Here is a 27,925-nt window from a genome sequence, read left to right as displayed (position 1 = left end):
ATTGGAGCTTTTTCAGCAGAAGTTGGATGGTCATCTGTCAGTTGTGGTTCCCTGCATTGCAGGGGAGTTGAACTAGGTGGCCTTTTGGGGTGTGAAGTCCAATTCCACGATTCTATGGCGGGGATGAGAAGCACCAACGCTTCCACCCATCCAAAGAGACTGCCTGGAATGGGTGGTCCTTAGGACCCCGAGGACAGACCGGGAAGACTGTGTGTGTGTGTGTGTGTGTGTGTGTGTGTGTGTTTATCTGTCTGTAATTCGAAGGTGGGCAGCGCCAGCCAGCATTGCGCTGCCTGGGGAAACTAATGATAAGCGCCTTAACCCTTTGCGCGACAGGCAGCTGCAGGAAAAAAAGAAGATCCCTCCTCCTTCTCCTCCTCCTCCTCTACCCTCCCCTTACACCGGCTAGAAAGACCATGTGCTGCCGTCGCTACTGCTGCTCCCTCCTCCAGCGACTGGCGGAGAGACTGCCGAGCGTCTTCCCCGCGACAGGTGCTGCTGCCGGCTCTCTCCCGCGGCTGATGCTGGGATGCAGAGCGTGGGGTCTGGGAGGCTGATTCTGCCCTCCATCCTTCCTGAGCGCTGCGAGGGGACCCGGGAGGTGCACGTCCAATGGAGCAAGACTACATCCACATGCACAATGGCTCTCTGCACGGCTGTGGCTTAGGATACATACCTGTCGTCTACTACAGCTTGCTTCTTTGCCTGGGGCTACCAGGTAAGGCATCACTTGATGGGGGAGAAGAGAAGAGATCGGGGGCGGGGAGCGGGGAGGCTGGTCCAAGCCCCAGGACGCTCCCTGGACCACTCTAGAGAAGGAGCGATTCGATGGCAGCCCATCAAAACTTGGCGCCTGGCTTTAAGTTCCTCCGTGACCAATGGCTTTCCCCTACCCAACCCCACAACTATTGTGACTCTTTAAGGATGTGTGGGGCAGGGGCAGGGAGGTGGTCTGAAAAAAGGTTTTTTAGGGGGAGGGGGTCACAGTCCCTGTGCAGAGGACACAGTGGCTGGTTTCCATGAATAAGGACCCTGCTGGGGCTCAAGTATAGGTGCCGGGGCTGAGACATGGGGAGACCCCTCAATAAATCCCCACTGGGGAGCCAACAACAGACAGACAAGGTAGGATGGAGTGGGAGAGAAAGAAGAGAGTCAGGGGCAGATGAGGTGTGTTAACTCTGCAAAGTTGGGGTTTAGCAAGTCTTATCCTGCCTCCGATCAAAAGCCAATCTAGTCCAGCCTCCTGTTTTGAACAGTGGCCAACCAGATGCGTCTGGGAAGCAGGGCATCAAAGAAGCAGCCCTTTCTTGCTGTTAATCCCCCAGCAACTGGTGTCCAGTGATAGACTTCCCCTGAATCTGGAGGTTTTGTTTAGCCACCGTCATGACTTTATAGCCATTGATAGGGTCGTTACCTCCGTGATTTTGTCTAGTCCTTCTTTTGTTAAGAAGTCCCCATCCAATGCCTTCCAAACCATGTCCCGATAAGACTAAAGTGGCTTGCAGCACACTTTTATACAGAGTGATTCGCATAAGTCAATGGGGGCAGATCTCGCCCACAATTACAGCCTGTGCATGCTTACAGGTTTCCTGGCATGCTGCTTTTGCCTCCCAACAAATGAGCTGTCCGTGGTGCTGACACAGCAATGACTGCTTTGACAGAACACTTTTCTGGCTCACGGTTCAAATGCATCAACTCCGTCTGCCAGAGAAGTGGCTTGACAGTTGTTGGAGTTTTTTAAAAAAATGCTTGGCAGATGCAAGGGAAATATGGGGTAAGGGGGAGAGAACAATAATATTGCTCATAATACCTGTGAAAATTAGAAATGCAGACCTCCAAGACAACCTTTGCAGGTGAGCCTCATTACTTGTGAACCATTAAGCTAATTCTTTAGAGAGCAAAGTCTTCTCTCAGCCACAACCGCAGGGGCTTTGAAGCCTTAGAATCCCAGGGTTAAGGTCTTGTATGTGTGAAATTGTAGTGAAATGGCTTATTATACTGCAAACTGCCCTGTGACCCTCGAATTAAGGGCAGTATATAAATTTAATAAATAAAATTAATAATAAACAGCAAGAAGGAATACATATATATATATATATATATATATATATATATATATATATATATCCAGGGTGCTTTTAAGTTTGGGCAGAAGAACTTCCTCTCTACTGAATAACCACACCCAGCTTCCTCCCTGGCCAATTGCACTTAGAGGTTTTCATTTCTTAAGTAAACCAAGTGGATTAATGCTCTAGAGAGAATTAGCCTTGTTAGGATAGAGGTGTTCAGTGTGAAAAATGAGCCGCTATGGAGAACTGGCAAAACATTTCACCCACATCACTCAGCAAGCTCCTTTGCTACATTTTTTATCCTGCCCAGGGACCCAGGGAGCACGGGATGGCATTGATAACCTTCCCCCTTTTCATTCGCACAACAACCCTGTGAGGTAGGTTAAAAGGGAAGAGTGGCCAGCCCAAGATCACTCAGTGTGTTTTGTTGCAGAGGGGAGATTAGAGCCCAAGGCTGCAATCCTATCTACACACTTTCCTGGGAGGTAAGTCCTATTCAACTCAATGGGCTTTACTTTTCAGTCAGATATGGATAGAATTCCACTTGCAAGCCTCTGCAGGGCAAGTCCAGCCCTTTAGCCACTACTCTGTCTGCCTCTCCACTCAGATTGTGGACAAAATAGGATTAGAGCTTCAGAAAAATCACATCATCCATTTGCCACCCCTGTGGATTTTATAACCAGATCATTTTAATAAGATCTGGTGGTCTGCTTTTAAAAAACAAAACAAAACCACAATGCTGGTAAAAAGTCCAATTCAACAGCCACAGAAGCTAAAATTCAGACAGTTAACCTGCATGAACCAGCTTCAGAGTTATAACTTGACCAGTAAACTTCCAGACATTTCATGGGGGTTGCAAAATGCAGAATGTCTTCCTTTTGAAAGAAAAAAATAGTGATTCCTTAAAATCACTGCATACCTGCCGTGAAAGAGCTTCCCGTATGGGGGATGCCCTTTTCTTTTTCTATGCACATCATACTTTCCCTCCCAGCCCTGTCCTCAATTAAGTAACATTAACAGCACAATCCTATACATGATAGCTCAGTCGGTTGAGCATGGGACTTGTAATCTAAGGCTTGTGGGTTCGAGCCCCATATTGGGCGAAAGAGTCCTGCATTTCAGGAGGTTAGAACAGATGATCCGACTATGATTCTATGTCCAGCCCAACTGAGTTCAATGAGGCTTACTCTCAGGTAAGCAGATATAGGATTGCAGCCTAAATGGGTTGTTCTGGATTTTGCTTTTGCTTTTTAGTAAGACTTCTTAACCACTCTTCGCCATAAATCCCAGAGCGGCTTACAACAATGAAGCAATACGCAGTTATAGAAACAGATAAAACCATTATGATGATGGAGGAGGCAAAAGGTTTCCAAATGGAACAGGGTGGTATGAATTTGACAAAAGAAGCAGGATCCCACAGAACAAAACTCGTCGACTCTCAGAGGCTAAGCTAAGAAGGTGTGTGTTGGGAAAGCTGTACAATGCTTTCTCAACACATCTCCATGAGGTGGGAGTTCCACAGTATAGGAGCTGCCACAGAAAAATGTCCTCTCCCAGACCACACTTCCCTACAATACTGAGGGTGGCAGAACTACCAAAAGCGTTCTTAACACCTGAGAAGATCAGAAGGGATGGAAATGGCCTTTCAGATATTTGGGACCCAACCTTTTGAAAGCTTTCTGGGATTGTAGCAGGATTATGAGGTTCCTACTTTAGAGTACACACACCAGACAACCGCTGGATCCTTTTGAGTTGGGTCTGTTAAGTGGGGAATGGGGAAGAAGTTTGTTTGTTTGTTTGTTTGTTTGTTTGTTTGTTTGTTTGTTATTGGATTGACATATTGCCTTCTGGCCAAAGCACCCAAAGCGGTTTGCAGCTTGAACATGAGAGCAAATACAAAGACTGACAGAATCCTCTCGTGCCAAGAGGGAGATGATGGGGTACGTGCTTCCTGTCCTGGTGTTCCTTTCTTCTGCCTCCCCCCAGGGTTTGCAGCCCCCAGGGGAGGTAGGATAGGAAAGAGCTTAATTAAAGGCTAACCTCCCAAACTCACACTTTCTGAAACAGTGAAAGAACCTAAACGCAGTCATCCTTAGAAACCTGTTCTTCTCCATATTTTGCAGCGCAGTTCTCCTGCCAAGAGAGATGGTAATGTGTACCAAAATGCATCCACTGAGATAAAGTATCCAACTTTCAACATCGTCATGAAAATAACATGTAAAAATGCATGTATTAGGCAAAAATCCATACTGAAATGCTGATAATTTTCACAAGGACTTTCTCCCACCCCCGAGGGAATTCAGAGAATGATGTGGAACTCAGCTAATATTTCTGATGTCTAAACCACAGAGCCTAGAGCTTGCTGATCAGAAGGTCGGTGGTTCGAATCCCCGTGACGGGGTGAGCTCCTGTTGCTCGGTCCCTGCTCCTGCCCACCTAGCAATTCGAAAGCACGTCAAAGTGCAAGTAGATAAATAGGTACTGTTGAAACGGCGTTTCCATGCGCTGCTCTGATTCGCCAGAAGCAGCTTAGTCATGCTGGCCACATGACCCGGAAGCTGTACGCCGGCTCCCTCGGCCAATAAAGCAAGATGAACACCGCAACCCCAGAGTTGTCCATGACTGGACCTAATGATCAGGGGTCCCTTTACCTTTAAGTTGTTTTAAACTATTTTTAATGTTGTGTTTCGATGTTGTAACCCACCCTGGGACCTTAGAGTGAAGGGTGGCGAAATGATGATGGTGATGGTGATGGTGATGTTAAGATTGGGGAAATGAGGTACTGAGAGAAACCAGAACAGACAGATTCACCCATTCCCAACTGACCGCCTTATATTGAGTCAGAAGACAGTTTCATCTAGCTAACTACAGCTACACTAACTGGCAGGGTTTCAGCAGCAGAGACTCCCAGCCCTCCATGGAGGAGCTGGGGACTGAACCTAAGACCTTCTTCATGCCAAGCAGATGCTCCACCACTGAGCTACACCCTTCCCTGGTGACCACAGAATGATGACTATTTGGGGTGCAGGTAAAAAAAAATGGGCAGGAAAGGGAGTATTGTGGGAGGGAGCATGGCTGCCTGGCTCGAGCAATGGCCAGGAGCACTCCATGCTGCAACATTTTGTTGCAGGTTCCACTAGTAAGGTTGGGTCAGGACCTGATCCAAGGTGAGTCACAACAGGAGCATGACCACCATGCAAATATATGGTAAGAAATTAAGAAATTGGTCCCTAAAGGTTAAACTGGTCTAGAGATACCCAGCGGAAGGGAGGTGACCTTGAGGGACCTTTGCAAAGGAACCAACAGGAGGGGCATTGTTAACTGAGGGGTTTTTGGGGGGGAATTCCCAGCAATGGACCACATCAGACAGTAGACAAACACCAGAGCGCAGGCACTCTAACAGCTGCTTCCGCTGCAACTGAAGCAGACTAGACAGCCAACCTTAGCAGCTAGACCAAGTCCTGAAGATTTTGAGGAGGCTTAATTAACAACTCCCTCTCAGAAATGATATACACTCTCTAAAGTGCCTCCCCCCCTCCACAGACACACTTACAGGACCATTAAATCCAGAGTTTACAATTAGCTAGCTGCACTGCTGGTGGGTTTTCAAGATCATCAAGATGACCTCTTGTTCTCTGCCTGTTTTGTGGATCTGGAGAGGATTTCATTATGTCAAGCGCAGCCAAACCTTCCAGAGTAGCTAAATGACGTGTTTTTAAAACACCATTCATTATAGAAAGAAAATCTGCCGCATATTGATCTGGCTGGGCAAGCAAGGCTTTGGAAGCACCGTGTCGTTTGCATCATCTTTATTTGTCAATGATTAATAGATAAAGATATATAGGAGATGCTCGCCCTTGCCTAATAGCATATCATTGAAATGCAAGGGTGACGGCTCTGCTTACTGACTTACAAATCCTTCGCTCAATGTGGAAGCGCTGCTGTTGCAAACAATACTTTATTGGCTCTTAAGCTGCAATTGCTCATTTTGGAAGCCGGCATTGCAAATTCTGCATTGCTGAGTAGTTAATCATGCCGTTGTTACTCTGCGTATATACACTGAAATATTAAGTATGTTCCCTCTCCCTCCCTCTCTCTCCCTCCTTCCCTGCCTCCCTCTCTCTCTCTCTCCACCTCCCTCCTTTCCCATCTGGAATTGTATGCCAAGAATTCAGATGAAATGTTCCTAGAGGGGGAGAGGAAAGCAGAATGGATATGTCCACCTAGCAGATTCGCTCTGGCTATAATCGAGCATCTTTTTTCCTCAGTATCTGAGGATGGGGGCAGGGAAGGGGAACCTCCTACAAAAGGGGAGGGTTAGGTCTGCCTCTTGGATCTCCTCTCACACAGGAGCCAGGGTAGCTGTTGACAGAATTGATTGAGTCCACCTTAAGAAGCTGAGCGCAGGAAGTTAATAGAAAGCAATCAGACACACCATCTGTATCTTCCTGAAAAGAGCTGGGTGACAAGGAACATAGGGAACTGCCTTATAGTGAGGCTGGCCATTGTGACCATCTAGCATGGCAGTGGTGGCTGGTGCCCACTGGGGCTGGCAGGGCGAAAGGCAGGGAGCCCAAACAGGAGGGGGGAGCCAGAGCCAATGACAGACTGAGCCAGCATATCCTAGTGTTATCCCCATCCTCCTCTCTGCTGAATTCTGCAGCAGCAAAACTAAGGACTAAGGAGGAGGAAGCTGACAGCCACAACCACCCACTGGAATGGTTGCAGGTGAGAAGGCAGACAAGTAAGAGCTGGCTGGGGTTTGTGGGGCAGTTCCCTGTTTTCCCCAATGGACCAGTCTGCACTGCAGCTCTACACTGATCAGCAGGGTCCAGGCAAAAGACATTCCCAGCCCTAGCTGGAGATGCCAGGAATTAAACCTGGGACCTTCAGAATACAAGGCAGACACCCTGGCACTGAGCTACAGGCCTCCCACTCTAGTAAGGCTTGGGGGAAATGGCTGAAGAATTTCCCCTTGGTTTCTTACCACTGCAAATATTGGATAGGTTGTTCTTCTGAAGGAACAGCAGTTTTATTGTGGCTTAAGACGTGGGTGGTGCTGTGGGTTAAACCACAGAGCCTAGGACTTGCTGATCAGAAGGTCTGCGGTTCGAATCCCCGCGACGGGGTGAGCTCCCATTGCTCGGTCCCTGCTCCTGCCAACCTAGCAGTTCGAAAGCACATCAAAGTGCAAGTAGATAAATAGGTGCCGCTCCAGCGGGAAGGTAAACGGCGTTTCCGTGCGCTGCTCTGGTTCACCAGAAGCGGCTTAGTCATGCTGGCCACATGATCTGGAAGCTGTATGCCAGCTCCCTCGGCCAATAAAGCGAGATGAGCGCCGCAACCCCAGAGTCGGCTACGACTGGACCTAATGGTCAGGGGTCCCTTTACCTTCCCCTTTAAGCTCTCATAGCCTAGAGTCAGAAGGGGTGTGCAAGTATCTCTCTGTGTGATACACATGTACACACAAACACACATGCTCCCTCTTCTTGGACAACACTGGCGAACTGTATTTCTGTACAGGCTGAATTCATTCCATTAGGAGCGAGGGCACAGCTAACGAAGTGATCAAAAGAGACCACAAGGATCCCACACACAACAACGCCTTCGCCGCATGCACTTCCGCAGCCTCGATTCGGGAATGTCATCTGAGGACAGGGTTTCCATTGCTAGCCTCCACGGCTGTACATGTACAGTATGCTGAGCATGGTAGAAATGTGAGGATTTCATTTCAGGCTTGCGATAAGACAAGGACGGCTTGAGCCGCTGAGTTATTGGCAGGGAGGGTTTGTGCAGATGTGCTGGGGAACAGGACATTTATCTAAGGCAGGGGTGGGCAGATGGTAGATCTGGTCCGGCTAGTAAATTGCTGGGTGATCTGCATCAGGGAAAGGTTTCTGGCTTGCAGTCACACACAGCAACAACCAAAGCCTCTCTCCACCACCCTTACATTAGGCAGCTGGAAATCTCGGACGTAGATTTCAATGTGCATTTGGAGGTTGTCTCACTGTATGAAAGGGGCTATAGCTCAGTGGTAGAACATCTCCCATGCATGCCAAAAGCCCCAAACTCAATCCCTAGCATCTCCAAGTAAGACAAATATAGTGGTACCTCAGGTTAAGTACTTAATTCGTTCCGGAGGTCCGTACTTAACCTGAAACTGTTCTTAACCTGAAGCACCACTTTAGCTAATGGGGCCTCCTGCTGCCGCCACACTGCCAGAGCACTATTTCTGTTCTCATCCTGAAGCAAAGTTCTTAGCCTGAAGCACTATTTCTGGGTTAGCAGAGTCTGTAACCTCAAGCATATGTAACCTGAAGTGTATGTAACCTGAGGTACCACTGTATAGAGAGATTAGACAAATATATGGAGGACAATGGCTACTAGCCATGATGACTATGTTCATCGGAGGCAGTAATGCTTCTTAATGCTAGTTGCTAAAAACCGCAAGAAAGGAGAGAGTTCTTGTGCTCAGGTCTTGCTTGTGGTTGGCTCTTGTGAGAACAGGATGCTGGACTGAATGGGCCATTAGCCAGATCCACCAGGGCTCGTCTTATGTTTTAAACAAACTACAGCTCCCAGAATTCCTTGGAGGAATCCATGACTGTTCAAAGTGGTGTCATCATGCTTTAAATGTATGGTGTGAATGTGGTGGCATATAGCCAGTTGGATAATGGGTTCACCGCCAGTATATAGGAGATGAAAGAGAGAGAATGATAATGTTTCTCTTTGTCTGCTTTCTCTATGTGGCAGCCAGAATGGAGATCAGTGATGGGGAAAGCTTTGCCCGATGAATTTCTGCCTGTCAGAGAAGAGCAGAAGCCTTGGGTTGCAGGACTGACAGATATTGAAAAGCAATTTATTATTCCTTCACATCAAGCAGGGCTTGTGAAAATTGTGCCAAATGATAATGCTCTGAGGCTCAGAAAGAGGGACAAATGACGGCTTATGTGGTTAAAGTGAGATAGTGTCTATTTTTGTTGCAAGGGTAAAAGATCCATAAAAATGGCTCGGAGGGAGGTTAAAAAAGTAGCAGGTGGCAGGAAGGCGTATGCATTAAAGACACTTAGCCCTGGTCAATACCATGAGTCTGGCAAGAATGTCTGCTAAGCTGCCACTGTTTTAAAATACAATTTCCAGGGGGTGGAAGAGCTGTGGCGGCAGATGCTGTTTAATTTCAGGCAGCAGGGAAACAGCAGCACATTGGGCACAACTTGGAAGTAGCCTGTGGTCTCGAGCTTTGAGTTTCTGCAAGGAAGCGCCCACTGATTGTTTTGCTAAGCCAAGGTCAGAGCAGTGATCGCCAGCTGCTGAAATGAGCGCGGCACATGATGTTGGAAGTACAGCCATTTTGCATAGTAATAACAACCTCGAAGAAGTCTTATGTCCAGCAGGCATGCCTGGATTCCTCGCACTGCATGGTATCAGCACATAGATGGACAGAATGTGCTCGTGGGAAGTAATCCCCATAAGGATCGTTCAAATGAGATGGGTTTGTTGAACCTGGAGAAGAGAAGGCTTAAGGGGAGACACACCAGGTGCCTTCAAATATCTGAAAGGCTGTCACATGGAGGAAGCAGACTTCTTCTCTGTGCACCTCTGTGTTGCTCAGAGTGCAGGATTAGAGCCAATAGGTGGGGGCTGCAAGGAGAAGATTTTGGCTAAACATTAGTAGGAGGTTCCTAACTGTTCATCAGTGGTATGGATTGCCTAAGGAGGTGGTGGGCTCTTCTTTGCTGGAGGTATTTAAGGAGAGATGGGGCAGCTTCTGGGATGCTGTTGTTCCAACATCCCTGCATTGAGCAGGTAGTTGATCTCGATCCTTTGGCCTGCCAGACATCCTTTGTCTACAGTTTACATAATCTGGCCACTAGCCATGTTGGTTGCTGGAGGGCCACAGGTTTCCCATCCCTGCACTAGGTAAGAACATTAGAAGAGCCTAATGGATCAGGCCAAAGGTCCAGCATTGTGTTCTCATAGTGTCTATGGAAACTTCACAAGTAGGATATGAGTGCAGTAGCAAATATGGAGACACAGGGCTTGCTGTCTCTGTGAATTTCAATGGTCTTCACTGGGTCATTTTAGAATTTTCCTATTTTAAGCATTTCCCTCCTTGGAATAAAATTGCATGTCTGCAAAAACTGAGGTTCCCTCAAATCAGTTCACCCCTGCCTCTTGTGCTTTCGTGACCTTAGCTTCCATGCCTGGGCATTGGAAACAGAAGGAATGGTTAGCAGCATAGCTGAATTATTATTATTATTATTATTTGCCCTGTTGCAGGCCTATCTGATTAACAGAACCTACAAAGATTGCACACACACACACACACACACACACACACACACAATGTTGTAAAAGGCATTGTTTGGTGCAAGGTTTTGCTGCAAACAGTGATGGATTGCGGTCCAACTTGGGAAAGGAAAGATGACCTCCGGACTTGGATCAGGGATGGAGGACAGGTTGGATGAGTCAGTTGTTTGGCAGCCAACTTTTTCCTTCCCTTGCCTCGGGCACTGTTATATATCCGCATGGCAAGCACATCAATTATCAACAAAAGCGCTGGGCAATTCTCCCCCCCCCCTTTGTACGAGATGCTCAAGCTGCAACAGAGAATGAAGCCAGGACTCCACTAGATCAGTGCTTCTCAAACTATCTGAGGGCAAAAAAAATATTACCAGTGTGCCAGGGACTGGTGCCACATTTGGTCCCTGAATTGTCCCACCCAAACTGGGCTGTGGTGGAGTCGCTGCAGACTAGCACCCAATGGCCTGTGGACCAGCACTGGTCTGCAGGCCAGCACCTTGAGGATCACAGCTCTAGATGGCCTGCTTATTGAGCACTCATCCTGATTTGCTCGCACAAAGCTTCCAGGGAGGTGAGGGCAGAGGAGAAATTCAGTTCAGTTCACCTTTAAAGGTGAACCTTCCTAACTTGCTCTGGCAATATGGAAACTGAAACACCCCAGTCCTCCAGAATTCACTCTTCTTGGGATTTTGCAATGCAAATCTCTCACTGAGCTGTCAAAAATTGCATGTGCTTGGGTTAAGTATGCATATATATATATGCTTATATTCACTTTAAAAATGCAATATATTGGCTTGAAATCCTGGAGATTTGGCAACAGTCAACATCAACAACAGTCCCAATGGACTTCCGGCGAGGCAGCATGGCGGCTGCAACAGCAGAAAAGAGCTCCTGAAGCCAGCCAGAGTAAAAGGCTCTGTCTGGCCGACTCCGGGACTCCCAGGACTGCTGCTGCCAGCGGAGAGGAATTGGGGGTGCCCGGGGCGTCTATCAAAGGAGCCAAAACACCCCCCCACAACCTTGATTGAGCCGGTAAGGCACCCGACCACCCCCCCCCAACAGCCGAGAGGAGCTCCAAAACCAGGAGGACAGTGGAGCTAAGGCAAAGAGGGAAGGGGGAAAAGGGGGGAAAGAGGAAGAAAAAGAAAGAAAGAAAGGAAAAAGAGCCCCAACTTTACCGCTGCTGCCCCCATCTGTGCCTACGGGAAAGAAGAGGAGACGTAGGTGGGCAGAAAAAAGGCTCCGGAAAAACACGTGGCTGAGCCGACTGCAGCCTCCAGCGGCAAGGAAAACAGAGGAAAGCCGCAAGAAACTACCCCTTTTTTTTTTTCCTTTTCTTAAATCCCTTTTTTTAACCCCTTCCTCCCCCTCTCCCTTTTTTTTAAAAAAAAAAATAATTCTTTTTTATTCCCCCCCCCCGCCATATACCTACTTTTATCACTTCTCTTTTTAAAGGAGGGGCCACTGCTGCAGCAGCCACCCTTACTTTTTTACAAACAAAAAATAATAATAGTAATTAGGGGGAAATAGGTTGTTTTTTAAAAAACAACACACACACACAATTCCCCCCCCTCTTTCTAAAGCCCTTTCTATTCTATTTGTTAGCTTGTTCTTGAGGGGGGAACCTTTGGCCCCCAGCTACGACCACCACTCTCTTTTAAAACACAAATTTCCTCCATATCACTACTATTGCTATTGATACTCTCCCCCCCCCGTTTATTTCTCTCTCCCTTTTTGCTCTCCTCTCTCTCTCCCTTCACCCCCCTTATTTTTTCCTTTTATCCCACCTTTCACTCCAATCCCCCCTCTCCCCCCTCCGTCTCCCCCCTTCTTCTTTCCTTCTTCTTCTTCCTTTTTCTCCCTCCACCCTTTACATATAGCCTATTTGTCTGTCTCTATTTCTGAGCGCACTCCCAACCCCAACTTCCACCTTAACTGGACCCCAATACCCCTTTTGGGTATATACAACCCCCTCCTAAACACATATTTCCCCTGGCCCCACCCCTCTAATCTCTTGTATCTCTACCTGCTAACCCCCCCCCCCTTTATATGCACTGTCTGTCCGTTAGTCTATCCATCTCTGCTTACCCGCCCCCCCCCATGACCACCTAATCCAAACGCTCTGTAAAAGCCACCAGCCAGCAACGCCTGATCAGCCCAGCAACCCAACAATACCCAGGAATCACCACTGCCACAACTCCTAACCACCACACGCCCTACTCCAAGAGGACGCCAAGCCAACCTCAAACCAAAACCATTAGGGAGACTGAGATGACACCAACCAGGGAGATGGCAAACAATGCTAATACCGTAACTCCCCTTCAAGATGATGACCACCCAGTAACGAAACGAGATCTGAGGGAAATGGAAGCAAGATTAGAAGCACGATTAGAAGAAACACTGAAGGCCACAATGGCTCCCATGCAGGTACTAATCAACAATCTAACCTCCAAAGTGGAAGCTCTAGAGAACAAGAACCAAATGCAAGAAAGAATAATAGAGCAATACCGGGAGGAGAACGCACGTGTGAACAAGAAACTGGACGAACTGGTAAACCAAATGGAAGCAGAACACAGAGAGATGAAAATTAAGCAAGCAAGCCGACCTTGAAGACCGCAATAGACGTTGTAACATCCGCTTCCGCAACTTTCCTGAAAAAACAGAGGAGAAAAGCCCAGCAGACCTAATTATACGCTGGCTGAAAAACACAATCCCAAACCTGAAACTTGAGGCAGATGACTTGGAGAGGGCTCACAGAGCCCTAAAACCTATGCCAAAACCCAGCGCCCCCCCAAGAGACATCATTGTATGCTTCACACGCTACAAAAAGAAGGAAGAGGTATGGAACAACCTCAGAAACTCAACCAACCTTCGATATGGAGAAACCCCCATTCTGGCCCTACAGGACCTATCTCAGGATACCCTAAACCGGAGGAAAAGCCTGCGCCCATGCACCCAGCGTCTCCAACAAGCAGGGATCAAATACCGATGGGGCTTCCCCTTCCGCCTCATTGTAACAACCAATACAACACAACACATGGCTACCAACATACCTGAGGCCCTGCAACTACTAAAGAACCTTGAACTCGACCTCCCACCGGAATGGCAACCGACAAACCCACCAAGTGACAGCCCCAACCACGAGGAAACAACAGCAAACAACTGGACGACGGTACAGAAGAAAAAGAGACAACAGAAGCGGCACAACAACGCAAACCAATACAGACAAGCATCATGCTCAGAACCGTCCCGCCGGCCATACGACACAAGAAACCAGACCAAGATTAACCAAACCAATTCATCGCAGATGGACAACCCTACAACAGCAACAACCGCAGCTGAATGAAGCAACCAGGAAGAAACCACAAACTGAAGGACTGGTGATTCCCCCCCCCCGTTCCCCCTCTCTCCCCCCCCCCAAAACATAGATTTAGTTAACACCATCAACATCCCCCCCAGCCCCGCACCCCCACAGAAATCCCCACCCCAACACCAGTCCAGACGACCTCAACCACATTCCCCATCACCCACACCTTCAACATCTCCATACTAGGGAAAAACAACTCCTCCAACCTTAATAACACAACCCACAATCAGGCTAAAATCTGATAAAATCAACCAGCACTATGGTGGCACCAGAGCGTACCAGCACCCACACCCCCACCCCAACACACCAACAATGTTGCTCATAACATTGGCAACATTGCTTATGAACCTTATACTTGACAGCGACGTTACAAAGTCACTTCACACTGTCTCACTGATCTCCCCCTATCGCAAACAACAGGGGGGATGGCCTGTCCTTGAACACGGTCTTCCACACCAGCTGAGACCTAGGACCAACCGGCTAAATGCCAGATGGTCTAAAATACCCCAAACAAACACCTATATGACTACATATAGGAAACTCTCTACAACTTACCCCCTACTCTTTAACCCAAATCTTACTCTAATCCCATTAGCCCTCCACCCACCACACCCTAGGTCAGCACAACCCCACTGGTTCCTTAAACAACACGAAGAGAGAGACACAAGACAACCCGAACGGGTTGGCAGGGAATCGCCCCACATAATAGACAAGCAAGATGGCTAACCTAAAAGCAATTACATTAAACGTGAGGGGGCTGGGAAACCCCATCAAAAGAAAACGCATCACCTCATACATAAACACCATGAAACCACATATCACCTTCCTACAAGAAATACACAACCCACCCAAAGGCAGCAAACTCCTGAGCGACCCCCACTTCAGTCAACAGTGGGTCGCACGAGGCTCAGGGAAAGCTCGCGGTGTAGCCATAATACTCAGTAGAGACCTGAACTTCACTGCCACAACAGTCCTCAAGGACAAAAAAGGCAGATTCATTTTCGCTAAAGGGACACTAGATGGCAAAATCAAACTGACAATCGGCTCCATATATGCCCCAAACGCGAAACAATTAGAATTCTTCCAGAAGACACTAAACAAATTCCTCTCCTTCTCTGAAGGGGAAGCAATCCTAGGAGGGGACCTCAATCTAAATATGAAAGGTATATCCCTGAAAGACATCCACCCTACAACCCCATGGGCAACCTTCCTCCGAAGGAAACCCCCAACAACTAGGAACTCCTACAAGTTACTAAAAATGCTAAAAAACAGGGGTCTCTACGACATTTGGGGTGAGCAAAACCCGGGAGACATCAGCCATACATTCCAATCGGGACGTCACGATACAGTGTCCAGACTGGACAGCATTCTGCTCACACAGGGTCTGATCCCCTCAGTGGAATCAACAAACATAGGTAACATTAAAATCACAGATCACGCCCCAGTAGAAGTCACCGTTAAAATAGGAGAAGGAACACAAACCACCCCATCATGGTCCTTCAGTCCCATCCTAACTACAAACAAACAAATTAGAGAGAGTCTCACAAAAACCCTCCAAAACTACTTCAAGGAAAACGATGTAGACAATATAACAACCCCCCTCCTATGGGACACAATGAAAGCGGTCACCAGAGGAGCTTGCATAAAAGAGAAAACATCCCTTAAAAAACAAACCTCCTCAAAAATTAGCAAAATAGAACAAGACATCACAGCCCTCTCAACACGCTACAAACAAACAGGATCTAAAAAACTCCTCAAACTTATAGAACAAAAAAGGAGAGAACTAGACTCCCTAGAAATTAACAAAACAATGATCAACATTCTATATTCTAAACAACGTTTCTACGAATATGGAGGGAAAAACTCCAGATTACTAGCAAATAGATGTAGGAAAAAAGCACTCAAAACAAGAATACACTGCATCACCAAAAAAGACGGCAACATAACATTCTCCCCTGAAGAAATATCCTCAGAATTTGCAGAATTCTACTCCAACCTATACACCTCCCATAACCCACCAGAGAAGGAAATCAGAACATTTCTAGCAGGACTGACCATGCCTACCCTAACTGATGAGGAACAGGAATTCATGGACAGCCCTATCACCCCAGAGGAAATAGAAGTGGTCCTCAAAAACCTGAAACCACACAAAGCCCCAGGCCCAGACGGCTTCACAGCAGAATTCTATAGGAAATTCAAAGAACCCTTGATGCCCTACATGACCCGCCTATTCAACGACATCATAAAAGGGGGCCCCACCCCCAAAACCTGGACCCACTCCAAAATAGTCTCCATCCCAAAACCACTAAAAGACAGCCTCAAAGTAGAATCATACCGCCCAATCTCATTAATAAACCAAGACTACAAGATATTCACATCAATCTTGGCCAACCGCCTAAAAATCTTCCTACACAAGTTAATAGCCCCAGACCAGACTGGCTTTGTCCCTGGCCGCAATATAACAGACCCCATCAGGAAACTACTGAACCTGATCGAACACAGCAAGGCAACTAAACTCCCATTGACAATTATGTCCCTAGACATCCTCAAAGCCTTTGATTGCTTAGAGTGGAAATACATATTAGCAGTACTAACTAACATGAAATTTGGCCCCAACTTCCTACAAACCCTCAAACAAATATACTCCCAAGCCTCAGCAAAATGCAGAACTAACAATATGGATTCTAATACTATAGCTATCCAAAGAGGCACGAAACAAGGATGCCCACTGTCTCCCTTCTTATTTATCCTGGCTCTGGAACCCTTAGCAATCCGCATCCGAGCAGCCACAGACATCAAGGGAGTGGAAATAAAAGGCAGAACCTATAAATTAGGGCTCTTTGCAGATGACCTAATGGTCACAACACCAGACCCCATAAGCACAGCAACCTCCCTAATCAGAGAACTCAACACATTTGCAATGGTGTCGGGCCTACAGGTAAATTTTACAAAGTCAGAAACTATGTGCTTCAACACCCCTCCTCACACCCAAAAAGAACTCACGAAGGTCACCAAAATAAAACTCTGCCACACCAAGTTCAGATACCTAGGGGTACAAATAACCAGAAACCTCAATAAACTGTACCTCCACAACTACAAGCCCCTGTGGCGACAAATTAACAAAGACCTAAAGAGATGGAATAACATGAATTTCACTCTCTCAGACAAAACAGCCATGATCAAAATGATCACACTCCCAAAACTAACCTACCTATTCCAAACCCTCCCAATCTGGATCCCCTCAACCCAACTCCGCAGTTGGCAGAGAAAACTACACTCTTTCATCTTCTCACATAAAAAACCAAGAATAAGCCCCAAATACCTGCACCTCCCCACCTCAGAAGGAGGATGGGGAATCCCCAACATAGAAGCATATTACATTGCCAACCAAATACGCCATATAATCCCATACATACTAGAAGATGAGACAAAACAATGGGTACACCTAGAGAGGGACACAATTGAAAATACCTGCACCACAACATACCCACTCCTCCCAAACAAACTAAAGAAAATTCCCACAACACTTAACAGGTACACACAGACCATGCTCAAAGCATGGAAAACACAAATAGGCAAACTATCCCCAACCCCATCCCCACTAATCCCCCTGGCGTACCACCCATTATTCCACCATGCAGCACAAAACCTCCAGATAAAAACCTGGCGAACCAAAGGCTTATATCGCCTAATAGACTTTTATAAAAATAACAAACCCTTGTCAACACAAGAAATACAAGACAAACTAGAAGACACCCAAATGCCCTGGTTAACACAACACCAACTACATGCCCTCTTAAACAACCCAACAGTAAAATCAGCAGCAACTAGACCCCTGACAACCTTTGAAAACCTCCTCCTAACAACAAAGGGAAACGGTAAAGGGGCGGTATCCGCAATATACAAAATACTACTCCAAAACCCCGCAAATCCCCTAGACGCAATCAAAAAACAATGGGAGAATGACATAGGCTATGAGATTAACCCCACTCAATGGACCAGAATGTGGTCTAAACCCCCCTTTAAATCCATATCAACGAAAAGAAAAGAACTCACACTGAAACTCACCTACAGGTGGTACCTAACACCAAGGAAACTAGCGCTAATACACCCAGGAACCTCACCAAAATGCTGGAGAGGGTGCACCTCCACAGGCACATACCTCCACATGTGGTGGGAGTGTCCCAAAATCCAACTATTCTGGACAATAGCCATACAAGAAATATGTAAAATAACTAAACAAGTATTAGACGTCACCCCAGAATTGGCCCTACTAAACATCTTCCAAGACAACAATGCCCATTTACACCACAAAGAACTCATAACCCACCTACTTTCAGCAGCCAGAAACACCATAACCAGACACTGGAGAGACCTGTCAGGAGTAAGCATGGACCAATGGTACCAAATAGTATGGGAAACAGCCCTACTAGAAAAATTAACTAATAAACTGAAACTGACACGGGGACAAACAGAAGAAGACACCTTCACCCCGGTATGGCTCCCCTTTATCACATACACAGCCCAACAGGACAACGACAATAATCCACCAACAGCATACAAATCAATATGGCTAACCTGATCCAAAACACCCACCCACCTCACTCACACATGAAAACAAAGATCACCACAGCCAATCACAAACAAACAATCACACCCTAGGCCAACCCCAACCTCTCTCACCACCAAAGGAACACAAGTGAACAACACAAGCACGCTGACACCAAACTCTACATACATTAAGCATAACAGAAACACCGCTACCCGACCCCACCCCCATCCATCTCCCCTCCCTCCACCCCCTTTCCTTTTTTTTTCTTTTTTCTTTTCTTCTCTCCCTAATGCCTCATCAAATGAAACAGATTTGTAAAATTGTTACATGGAAGAAAAAAAAAATACGAGGCATTACACTTACACTGTAAAACAAGAAAACCCTTAATAAAATATTTTAAAAAAAAAATGCAATATATTAGGGAAGATTGCTTTGCAAAAGTATGTATCAATTAGGCAAAATGACATACAAAAACTGTGTATATGAGGAGAAATATTTGCTTTAAATGCTGATGAATTTTCATGGGGGCTTGCTTTTTTAAAGAAAAAAAATGCAAACTGATGTGGAAGAGCTGGATTTAATATTGGAAAAATGTTGTAGTAGTAATTTTAATTGTTTAGCTATAAGGCATAACAACAATAACAACCGTACAGAATTGAACCACAAATCTGGCTCTTAATTTCCTGACTGCCAACATAAACTGAGAAACACACAAAGTAACATGGTTTTACAGCAAACAAAAAAAAAACAAAAACAAAAAACCCACATGAACTCATTTGGTGTAACACAATTCTTATTGTGGCTATACTCAGACAGATTTTTCATCTTCATGGCGAGCTTTAGAAAAAGAACACCGGGTAATATACTCCTCTATTGCTGTTTTGCAGAACGCAGAGTAATTTCTTATAGCAGCCATCAAGAAAGTCAGAGGGCATAACACTAGGGCTTTGTTCTGTGAAAGCAATTCTACATGAAGCCCTAGCAATTAACTTCAAATAGTTAGCTGCCCTGATGGTCTGTCTAAATACATGGATTCACTGGGAAAATGAGAAACGGAGAGAAACCAAAACTGACACATTGCTGCATCCAACTACTGTTGAACAGCTCTTACCACCAGAAGGCTCCTCCTAACATTTAGTCGGAATCTCCTTTCTTGTCCTTTGGAGCGATTGGTTCAGGTCCTACCCCCCCCCCAGAGAGCAGAAAACATACTTGCTCTATCTTCCATGTGACAACCTTTTAGATATTTGAAGATAGCTATCATATCTCCTTCCAGTTCTCCTCTTTTCCAGGCTAAGCATACCCAGCTCCTTCAACCATTGCTCATAAGGCTTGGTTTCCAGACCCTTGATCATCTCGTTCGCCCTCCTCTGCACATATTCCAGCTTGTCAACATCCTCCTTAAACTGTGATGCCCTCTGTAGACTATATCCTTTGTTGAAAATACATTCTGATTTGTTTGTGGGGCATATATGCATCTTTCACCCCACACTTCTCAATGCATTTCCCTATCTGCAAAAAGGTCCGTTGGCTTGCTTCTCAAAGGGGATTTGTTGTGCTAGGGTGACAAGACTGGTTTGACCCACTTTAATTGCACAGACCTAACTTTCCAGTATGCACTTGAATTCCTCTTGCAAAATACCGACGGTCTCCAGGCGCTCTTCTTCTTCACTCAGACAATAGGAAACAGACAGCTCTTGTGCATCTCAGACTTGCCACTTACTATCTGCACATAATTGTTGGGAGAAAGGTGCATCATTTCCATGCAACTAAGGAGTGCTCTCTGTTCCTTTTGATGAGTGGAGGAAACTGCCAGCTATCTGCCAGCAGTCTGCCTGTGTTCATCCTTAGAGGGCATGCATCACACACTCAATTGCAGAGTGAGGAGAACAAGACCAGGCGATAGCTCATACCTGAAATTTGTGGTATTTCAAGAGAGTCACACTGACATTTGCCTCTGGCAGGTGGCACCCATTCTGAAAACATGGACTTTCTTTGCTTGGTGAGGACTGATGCATCAGAAAGGATTGCAAAAGATCACTGACTTCTTGGGACAATGGAATAAACAGCCATCTTTGCCTAGGGATCTCACTAAATTCATAGACAGAAATATAAGAGGCTGCCTTGTTCCAGGTTAGACAATTAGGGTTCACACAACTTTCTTTGATGGAACGTAAGAGGCCCAGGTTAGACTATTTGCCCATCTATCCTGAAATTGTTTCCTGCAGGTCAGTGTCGAGGTCCAAGTTAGTGGAGTTTGCAACAAGTGTCAGGTGAGAGGCAAGGTCAGAGCAGTCCAGGGTCAGGTTTGGCTGAGGCAGGAGATCCGGTAGTATGCAGAGCACAGGGTTGGTATATTATCTTTGTGGTTCTATATACTGATTTCCTTGCTTGCTTTTTGTTGGCTTCTTCAATAGTCAAAGAAACCCGTGGCAAACTACAAAGCCAGCTATATTAAGACACATCTAAAAATGAATATATTGTGACTGTATTTTTTTAATAAAAAAGTGTTTTCTTTCATAGTGTCTGTGGACCTAGATTGAGCTAAAATGGATCTCCAGAAGAGTTAGTGCAAGAAGCTTATGCCCTGGATTCCAGCGAGCCTTATCTCTCCCCTATCTTAATGACAAGACTCTGGGCTTATTTGTTTCATCTATTTGTTTTATAGATGTTTATCTAGCTTTTCAGCAGACTTTTCTCACCAAGTGGCAAATGTAGCACACTTTAATGAAACATAAAAGCACAGTTTAAAACTTAACACCAACCTTAACAATAACCAACACAAACACACACACACATAACACCACAATTCACCAAGCACAGTCATGAAAAAAACACAATTTCAGCAGTGTGGAGGCAGTGTGGTGTAGTGTTTAGAGTGGCAGGCTGGGACCTGGGAGACCAGGGTTCAAATCCCAACTTGGCCATGATGTTCACTGGGTGACCTTGATCCAGTCACTGCCTCTCAGCCTATCCTACCTCACTGGGCTGTTGTGGGAGATTAAATGAGCTATTAATGCAACAAATAAATTCATTCCACTTAAAATCAGTCTACAAAACATCAGTCCAGGGATGAGCATGCCTGCCTGAGCCCCCTTGGAAGTTGGGATGGGGGAGAAATTTGGTTCAGTTTGTACCCAAAGGTGCATAGAATCTCATCTCTGCTTTTCTTCCCCGTGGTAGCTATTAGACCAAGCAGATCTAATAGCAAAATGTGTTAGCTTGAGTGTTGAGAGACGGATTATGGGCAGCAATCGAAAGGATTTCCTTTAGCAAAGCGATGGTGCTCAACTACCAAGACATGCAGCTTTTTATTGGCAAATTACAGTGGACGCTCGGGTTGTTAACGTGATCCGTGCGGGAGGCACATTTGCAACCTGCAGTGTTCTCAAGCCGCAGCACTGCATCTGCACACGCGCGGGTCGCAATTTGGCACTTCTGCACATGTGCAAAGTGTGATTTAGTGCTTTTGCGCATGCGCGAATGCCAAAACCGGGAAGTACCGTAATCTGTTCTGGTACTTCCGGGTTCGGCGCAGTGTGCAACCCAAAAACACATAACCTGAAGTGTTTGTAACCCGAGGTACCACTGTATCTCGCAATCCATTTAAGCACGAAAAACCCATTTTCAAAGCTGAGTAGGAACTGCTTCTGATGTAACAGAAAATCACAGTGAGCAAGAAGCTTAACAATAGAATCGTAGAATTGGAGAGCTGTAAGATACACCAAGGGTCATGTAGTCCAACCCCTTACAGTGCAGGAATCACAGCTAAAGCATCCTGGACAGAGCGTCACCCAACCTCTGTTCAAAAACCTCCGATAATGGAGAGTCCTCTACCTTCTGAGGGAGTCTGTTCCACCATTGAACAGCTCTTGCCATCAGAAAGTTCTTACTAATGTTTAATTGGAATCTCCTTTCTTGTAAATTGACTCCATTGGTTCAGCTTCTACCCTCTGGAGCAGCAGAAAGCAAGCTCCATCTTGGGAACATCTCAAGAGGCATCCAAATGCATAGAGACATACAGACTGATGGAGAAACAACTATCCAAAATATATTATGGAATATATTTCTGGGAAATGAAGCTTAAAGCGGCATTTAGAAATCTAAGAGGAAGAGCGGTAAATGTCAGGCCATAAGTGGCAAATAATATGCATTCAAGCTTTCACTAGAAGGTGCATATAAGGACATCATTTCTGTTGCTTCCATCATTTCCCTTGCTTCTTATTCAGAGGAATCCTCCTAATTATTCTTGATTGCCTTTTCAAGGCCAATCAGCACGATCTGGAGTTTAACATTAAATGTGGCGCATTTAGCTCCGCAGAAGTACTAATTGCTGTACACATATAAAAATGTCAATACTTGGCAGCATGCGCTGTTGGTAAACCAAACCTCTGCACTTTTGTTCATGCACTAATTAAATGGGCTTCGGCAAGTGTGGGTGGGTAGAGATTTGCATGAGGCTGAGCCAGCACGTTTTGCGGGGAGGATGGAATTAAATCAGGGCTCAGTTAAAGAGCGTGTTCTGAAGGACCGTGTCCTGGATCCATGAAACACAACAGTGAGATCAGGAAACCTGTGGCCCTCCTGTTGTTGTTGGACTACAACTCCCATCAGCCTCTGCCAGCATGGGCAGTGATCAAAGATGATGGAGATTGTAGTTCAGCAACATCTGGAGGGCACCTGTTTCCTCACCTCTGATTTTGATTCGTAGACAAGTGCGTCCATGTTTTATTCCAAATCTCTACGTCATCCCTGAAATTAGGGATGCCAACCTCTGCTTGGAAAAGGACTCACAGGCAGGCAGGTGGGGGCTGAGGGCAGACTGGGGGGTGCAGAGCCCCATCAGTTCCAATGGACCTGGCTCTATTTCTCCTGTAAAGCTAACAAAACTCTCCTATCTCTCTCCCTCCCTTCAGCTAACATTTTGACCGTCATCATTTTGTCCCAGCTGGTGGCACGCAGGCAGAAGTCCTCCTACAATTACCTTTTGGCTCTGGCAGCCGCTGACTTGCTGGTGCTCTTCTTCATTGTCTTTGTTGACTTTTTATTGGAAGACTTCATCTTGAAAAAGCAAATGCCAGAGGTCCTGGACAAAATCATCGAGGTCTTGGAATTTTCGTCCATCCACACGTCCATTTGGATTACTGTGCCGCTGACCATTGACCGCTACATTGCTGTCTGCCACCCTCTCAAATATCACACGGTTTCTTACCCAGCCCGCACTCGGAAAGTCATTGTCAGCGTTTATATCATTTGCTTTCTGACCAGCATCCCTTACTACTGGTGGCCCAATATTTGGAAAGAAGACTACACAAGCACACTGGTCCATCACATCCTCATCTGGATCCATTGTTTCACGGTCTACTTGGTGCCCTGCTCCATCTTCTTCATCTTAAATTCCATCATCGTGTGCAAGCTTCGCCAGAAGTGCAATTTCCGCCTGAGAGGCTATTCCACTGGGAAAACCACCGCCATCTTGTTTACCATCACCTCCATCTTCGCCATCCTTTGGGCTCCAAGGATTATCATGATCCTCTATCACCTTTACGTCTCGCCAATACACAACAGCTGGTCAGTCCACATTGTCTCAGATGTTGCCAACATGCTGGCACTCCTGAACACGGCCATCAATTTTTTCCTGTACTGTTTCATCAGCAAGCGCTTCCGCACAATGGCAGCCACAACGCTCAAGGCTTTCTTTAAGTGCCAGAAGCAACCAGTCCAATTCTACACAAACCATAACTTTTCCATAACTAGCAGTCCCTGGATATCTCCAGCCAACTCCCACTGTATCAAAATGCTGGTTTACCAATACGATAAGAATGGAAAGCCTATAAAGATATCACCATGATAGTCACCCAAAAGGTTTCCCAGCGGAGGAAAGTTCTTTTCAAACGGTTACGTCAATGGGCTGCAACTGCCGGAGGAGCAATGGTCACTGCTAAGAGTGGCTATTGGATTTAATTTCTCTTCCAGAGTCAGGAGAGTTGGCTAGAACTGTTAACAGGAGCCTTTGATATCGGGGAGACAGAAAGACGCAGAGAAGCAGGCAACATCTCCTACAGGGCCTTGAAAAAAGAGGCTTTCAGAAGTGGCAGTTAGATGCCTGAGCACTGATGCCATGGAACATTGTTGGTGATAATAAGCCACTGCGAAGTGTACCTGAATGAACTTATGTTCTAACCAAGCATACACCTGTACTGAACGTTTTCTCTCTCTATATATATACATATATAAATATATATTTGATGTGGTTATTTACATTATCTGCCCTCGCTCGGTTATTTTTTTGTTTACAAATTGTCATGGAGTCCTACCACATGGATTATTCTAATGTTGAAGACAAGAAGCGATCCATCTGCAAAGTATTGATTTGTATGGTGGCTCAGTGTGTCTTTTTAGGCTCTCTGGAGGAATGACACAGAACGGGAAGAAGCCATCCTGTGGCCCACAAGGCAACATGAGAGCTGTAACTTATCCTTTTCACTACGAGTGCTGTGTTTCATGGAATGGTTGAGCACATTGTGCCAAGAGCAGGGAAGGGATTTCTTGAGCAGAGAACAAAAATAACATATTTGAGCATCTTTTTTAAAAAAGAACCTTTTTTGAAAATTCCATATTGAAGCTCACTAGGTGTTTTGTTCCCTGAGCGATACGGAATTATTTTGTGATCTATATGGAGACAGTAAATCTCACAGAAGCCTGAGGAGACAGCAATACTTTCTTGAGTGGGCTACTAATGGTTATTTGTACACATTTGAAAAAACAACAACACCATGAATGTATGGAGAATGGGGTGCTTTTTGTTTTTTTATAAGCTCCAGAATTAAATCATTCATTTTTCAAAGTTACCTCTCCCTCCCACTAAAAGGGGTTCGGAAGTAACATCCAAGAGACCTCATAGCGTAACAGTGACCAAGAAAGAATCACATTCTTTCAGCAGTATGGTTAGAACATTTTTAAATAAGCAAGTCCTTCAGAAGCCCAGCTTCGAAAGCATATGACAAATGACACCAGAGTTTCTGAGACATTTGGGAAACGGTTGAGGGGAAAGTGTACCTCACGGCTTGCTGCTGAATAACTGCGTTGGTCAGTTAACTCTGGCCGTAAAGTACGGGGAATGTAACTCCTGGTGTGCTAAGCACCGTCGTAGGTGTGGGATTTCAGCAGACCTCCGCACACTGGACTGCATTGTTTCCTCACATGTCTCAATCACCTTGTTCATTGCTAGCCCAGTTCTTCCATCTGTTGCTTTCAGGAACAGGAATATGAACCCCATGACAAAGAGTTGTGGAAGTGCATTGCCGGGGGCTGTGTGATATGCAGAGTCCACACTGCCAATCAGCAGCTATAAAGAAAGGATGTATTTGCAACCTTTTTGCAAAGGTGTATTATTATTATTATTATTATTATTATTATTATTATTATTATTAATTTAGGGAAGCTTTTAATATATGATGAATTATTGTATTTTAATGTTTTGTTGGAAGCCGCCCAGAGTGGCTGGGGAAGCCCAGCTAGATGGGCGGGGTATAAATAATAAATTATTATTATTATAATTCTTATTCAATACCGCCCTTCATCTGAAGATCTCAGGGCGGTTTTCAATCTAAAAATAAAACAATGCATTCACATAATAACAAACATAAACAATAACAAACACACACACACAAACAGTTTAAAAGGCCATTGATTGTTTAATTAGCCAAAGGCCTGGTCAAAGAGGAATGTTATTGCCTGGCGCCTAAAGATATGTAATGAAGGCACCAGGCAAACCTCTCTGGGGAGAGCATTACACAAGCGTGGTGTATAGATTTGTGGCATGAAAACAAATGCAGGTAAACTGTAGCTTGTAATTACATGAAAGGCCCATTTCCAGGAGAGAACCATGAAAATTTGCACATGCGGTCAAAGTGTAGAATCGGGGCAAAAGCCTGATATCTTCATAGGACACCAAAGGAGAGTGACTCACCCGTGTTTTATGTGGATACTGAGATTCTATATCCCTAAGGGCCTTGACCTTATATGGAAGTCACAGCTATGATCAGGTCTAGCCTATGATTTTGGGACCCCCTGGGCAAGTTGGGCCATCCTATTTTAATGCTACTATGGCTTCTTAGCCACAGGGTTGTCACTTGACTCACCACCATTCCCCATGCCAAGGGGGTGCCCTTCAGATGTTGTTGAACCAGAACTCCCACCAGCTGCAGCCAGCATGGCAATGATAAGGAACGATGGAAGTGGTAGTACAGCAATATTTGCTGGGCACCACGTTGACTATCCCCGTTCTAGGGCACCTGTAAGCCAGGTTTTAGCCTCGGTTCAGTGCTGACAACCAAACTTACCCTCCTTAACTATCAAAGATCTTTTGTGTAGATGTGAGTTTGCACCACAACTTGCAGGTTGTGGGTAGGAGAAGGAGGAGATTGCTGTCACTGGGGGTTCCCCTTCCCCCGATTTGGATACTGTGCAATTCATATATTAAAACATTGGTTGCAGTAAAACTCAGAAAGTAATGTTAATTGTCAAAATAATGACCAGTGAAAAGAGCGCACAAGCATATCAGCTTGAATTTTATACGAAGTATTGGTTTTCTCCTCCTACCACTTCCTATCCTTAACTTCCCAGTCCTCTACGTTTTTCACTTTGCAAATGGAAATGAACCAAAGTTTACCTTCGAACAGTTCTTAAGGATGGGGGGGGGTGTAACACCTCTGTTTTATCATTCATTTGGACTTTGCTTAATGGAAGGTGGATGAAGGAGTTAACGTGATTGTATACATCAAAGTGCAATATATCCTTTTTTAAAAAAATAATGCATCTGCTAACTGGGGAGTGGGAGGTTTAAACTATTTAAACTATTTATAGTCTGCATTTAACTCTGCTACGTTAGCAAAAAAAAGCAACTGAATGTTTAGATTTCTTTTCCTATTATTAAAAAAAATACTTTTTAAACCTTCTAGGTGGAAATCAATTGCCATATACTTTTACTATTTTTAAAAGACGAGAATAAAGGTCTGCCCTTGGTGCTTCCATTGCATGCCCTACCAGCCCTCTCAGCTTTCGCAATGTCTCCCCTTTTTAGGAGGCTTGGATTTGTCCAAACAAGGGGCGGAAGAGGAGGGGCTTGTGGAAGCCATTAAGTCTCCTTCAGCATCACCACCCATAACTGAGCACTGAGCTACCACAGTGTTTGTCAGCTTTAATGGCCTGTATCTCTCTCTCAGGGCCTTTCTGGGGCCTGCTATGACAGTTCAGTGGAAGAGACTCTCCTTTGTACACAGAAGGTCCTAGGTTCAATCTCTGGTATCTCCAAGAAGAACATAAGAAGATCCCTGATGGATCAAGCCAATAGCCCACCTAGTCCAGCATCCTGTCCTCACAGTGGCCAACCAGATGAATGCAGGAACCCTGCAAGTAGAGAAGAAGCGCAACAGCCCACCTGCAGCTCACAGCAGCTGGCAGTGTAGTTAGAACATAGCAACCAATAGCTTTATCCTCCATCCAAGTTGCTGACCATCACTACATCTTCTGGGAGCAAAATTACACAGGGAACTTCCAGCATTCAGCTTCATTGGACAGTCCCAAGTCATAGTCTTAATTTTTTTTAAAAAAGATCCTTATTTGCTTGTT

General features: G+C 45.6%; 1 protein-coding gene across 1 annotated transcript; it reads left to right on the top strand.

Annotated features, from left to right (window-relative positions):
• Window positions 1–280: 280 nt before the first annotated feature.
• Window positions 281–25,720, top strand: GPR139 (G protein-coupled receptor 139). Its single transcript, XM_053366137.1, has 2 exons — window positions 281–718; window positions 23,209–25,720. The coding sequence occupies exons 1-2, from the start codon at window positions 613–615 to the stop codon at window positions 24,141–24,143; spliced, it is 1,041 nt and encodes a 346-aa protein (XP_053222112.1). The 5' UTR covers window positions 281–612; the 3' UTR covers window positions 24,144–25,720.
• Window positions 25,721–27,925: the final 2,205 nt, after the last annotated feature.

Source organism: Podarcis raffonei, chromosome 14, assembly GCF_027172205.1.
Source record: "Podarcis raffonei isolate rPodRaf1 chromosome 14, rPodRaf1.pri, whole genome shotgun sequence".
Taxonomy (NCBI): Eukaryota; Metazoa; Chordata; class Lepidosauria; order Squamata; family Lacertidae; genus Podarcis; species Podarcis raffonei.
This window is presented reverse-complemented; position numbering and strand designations above follow the sequence as displayed.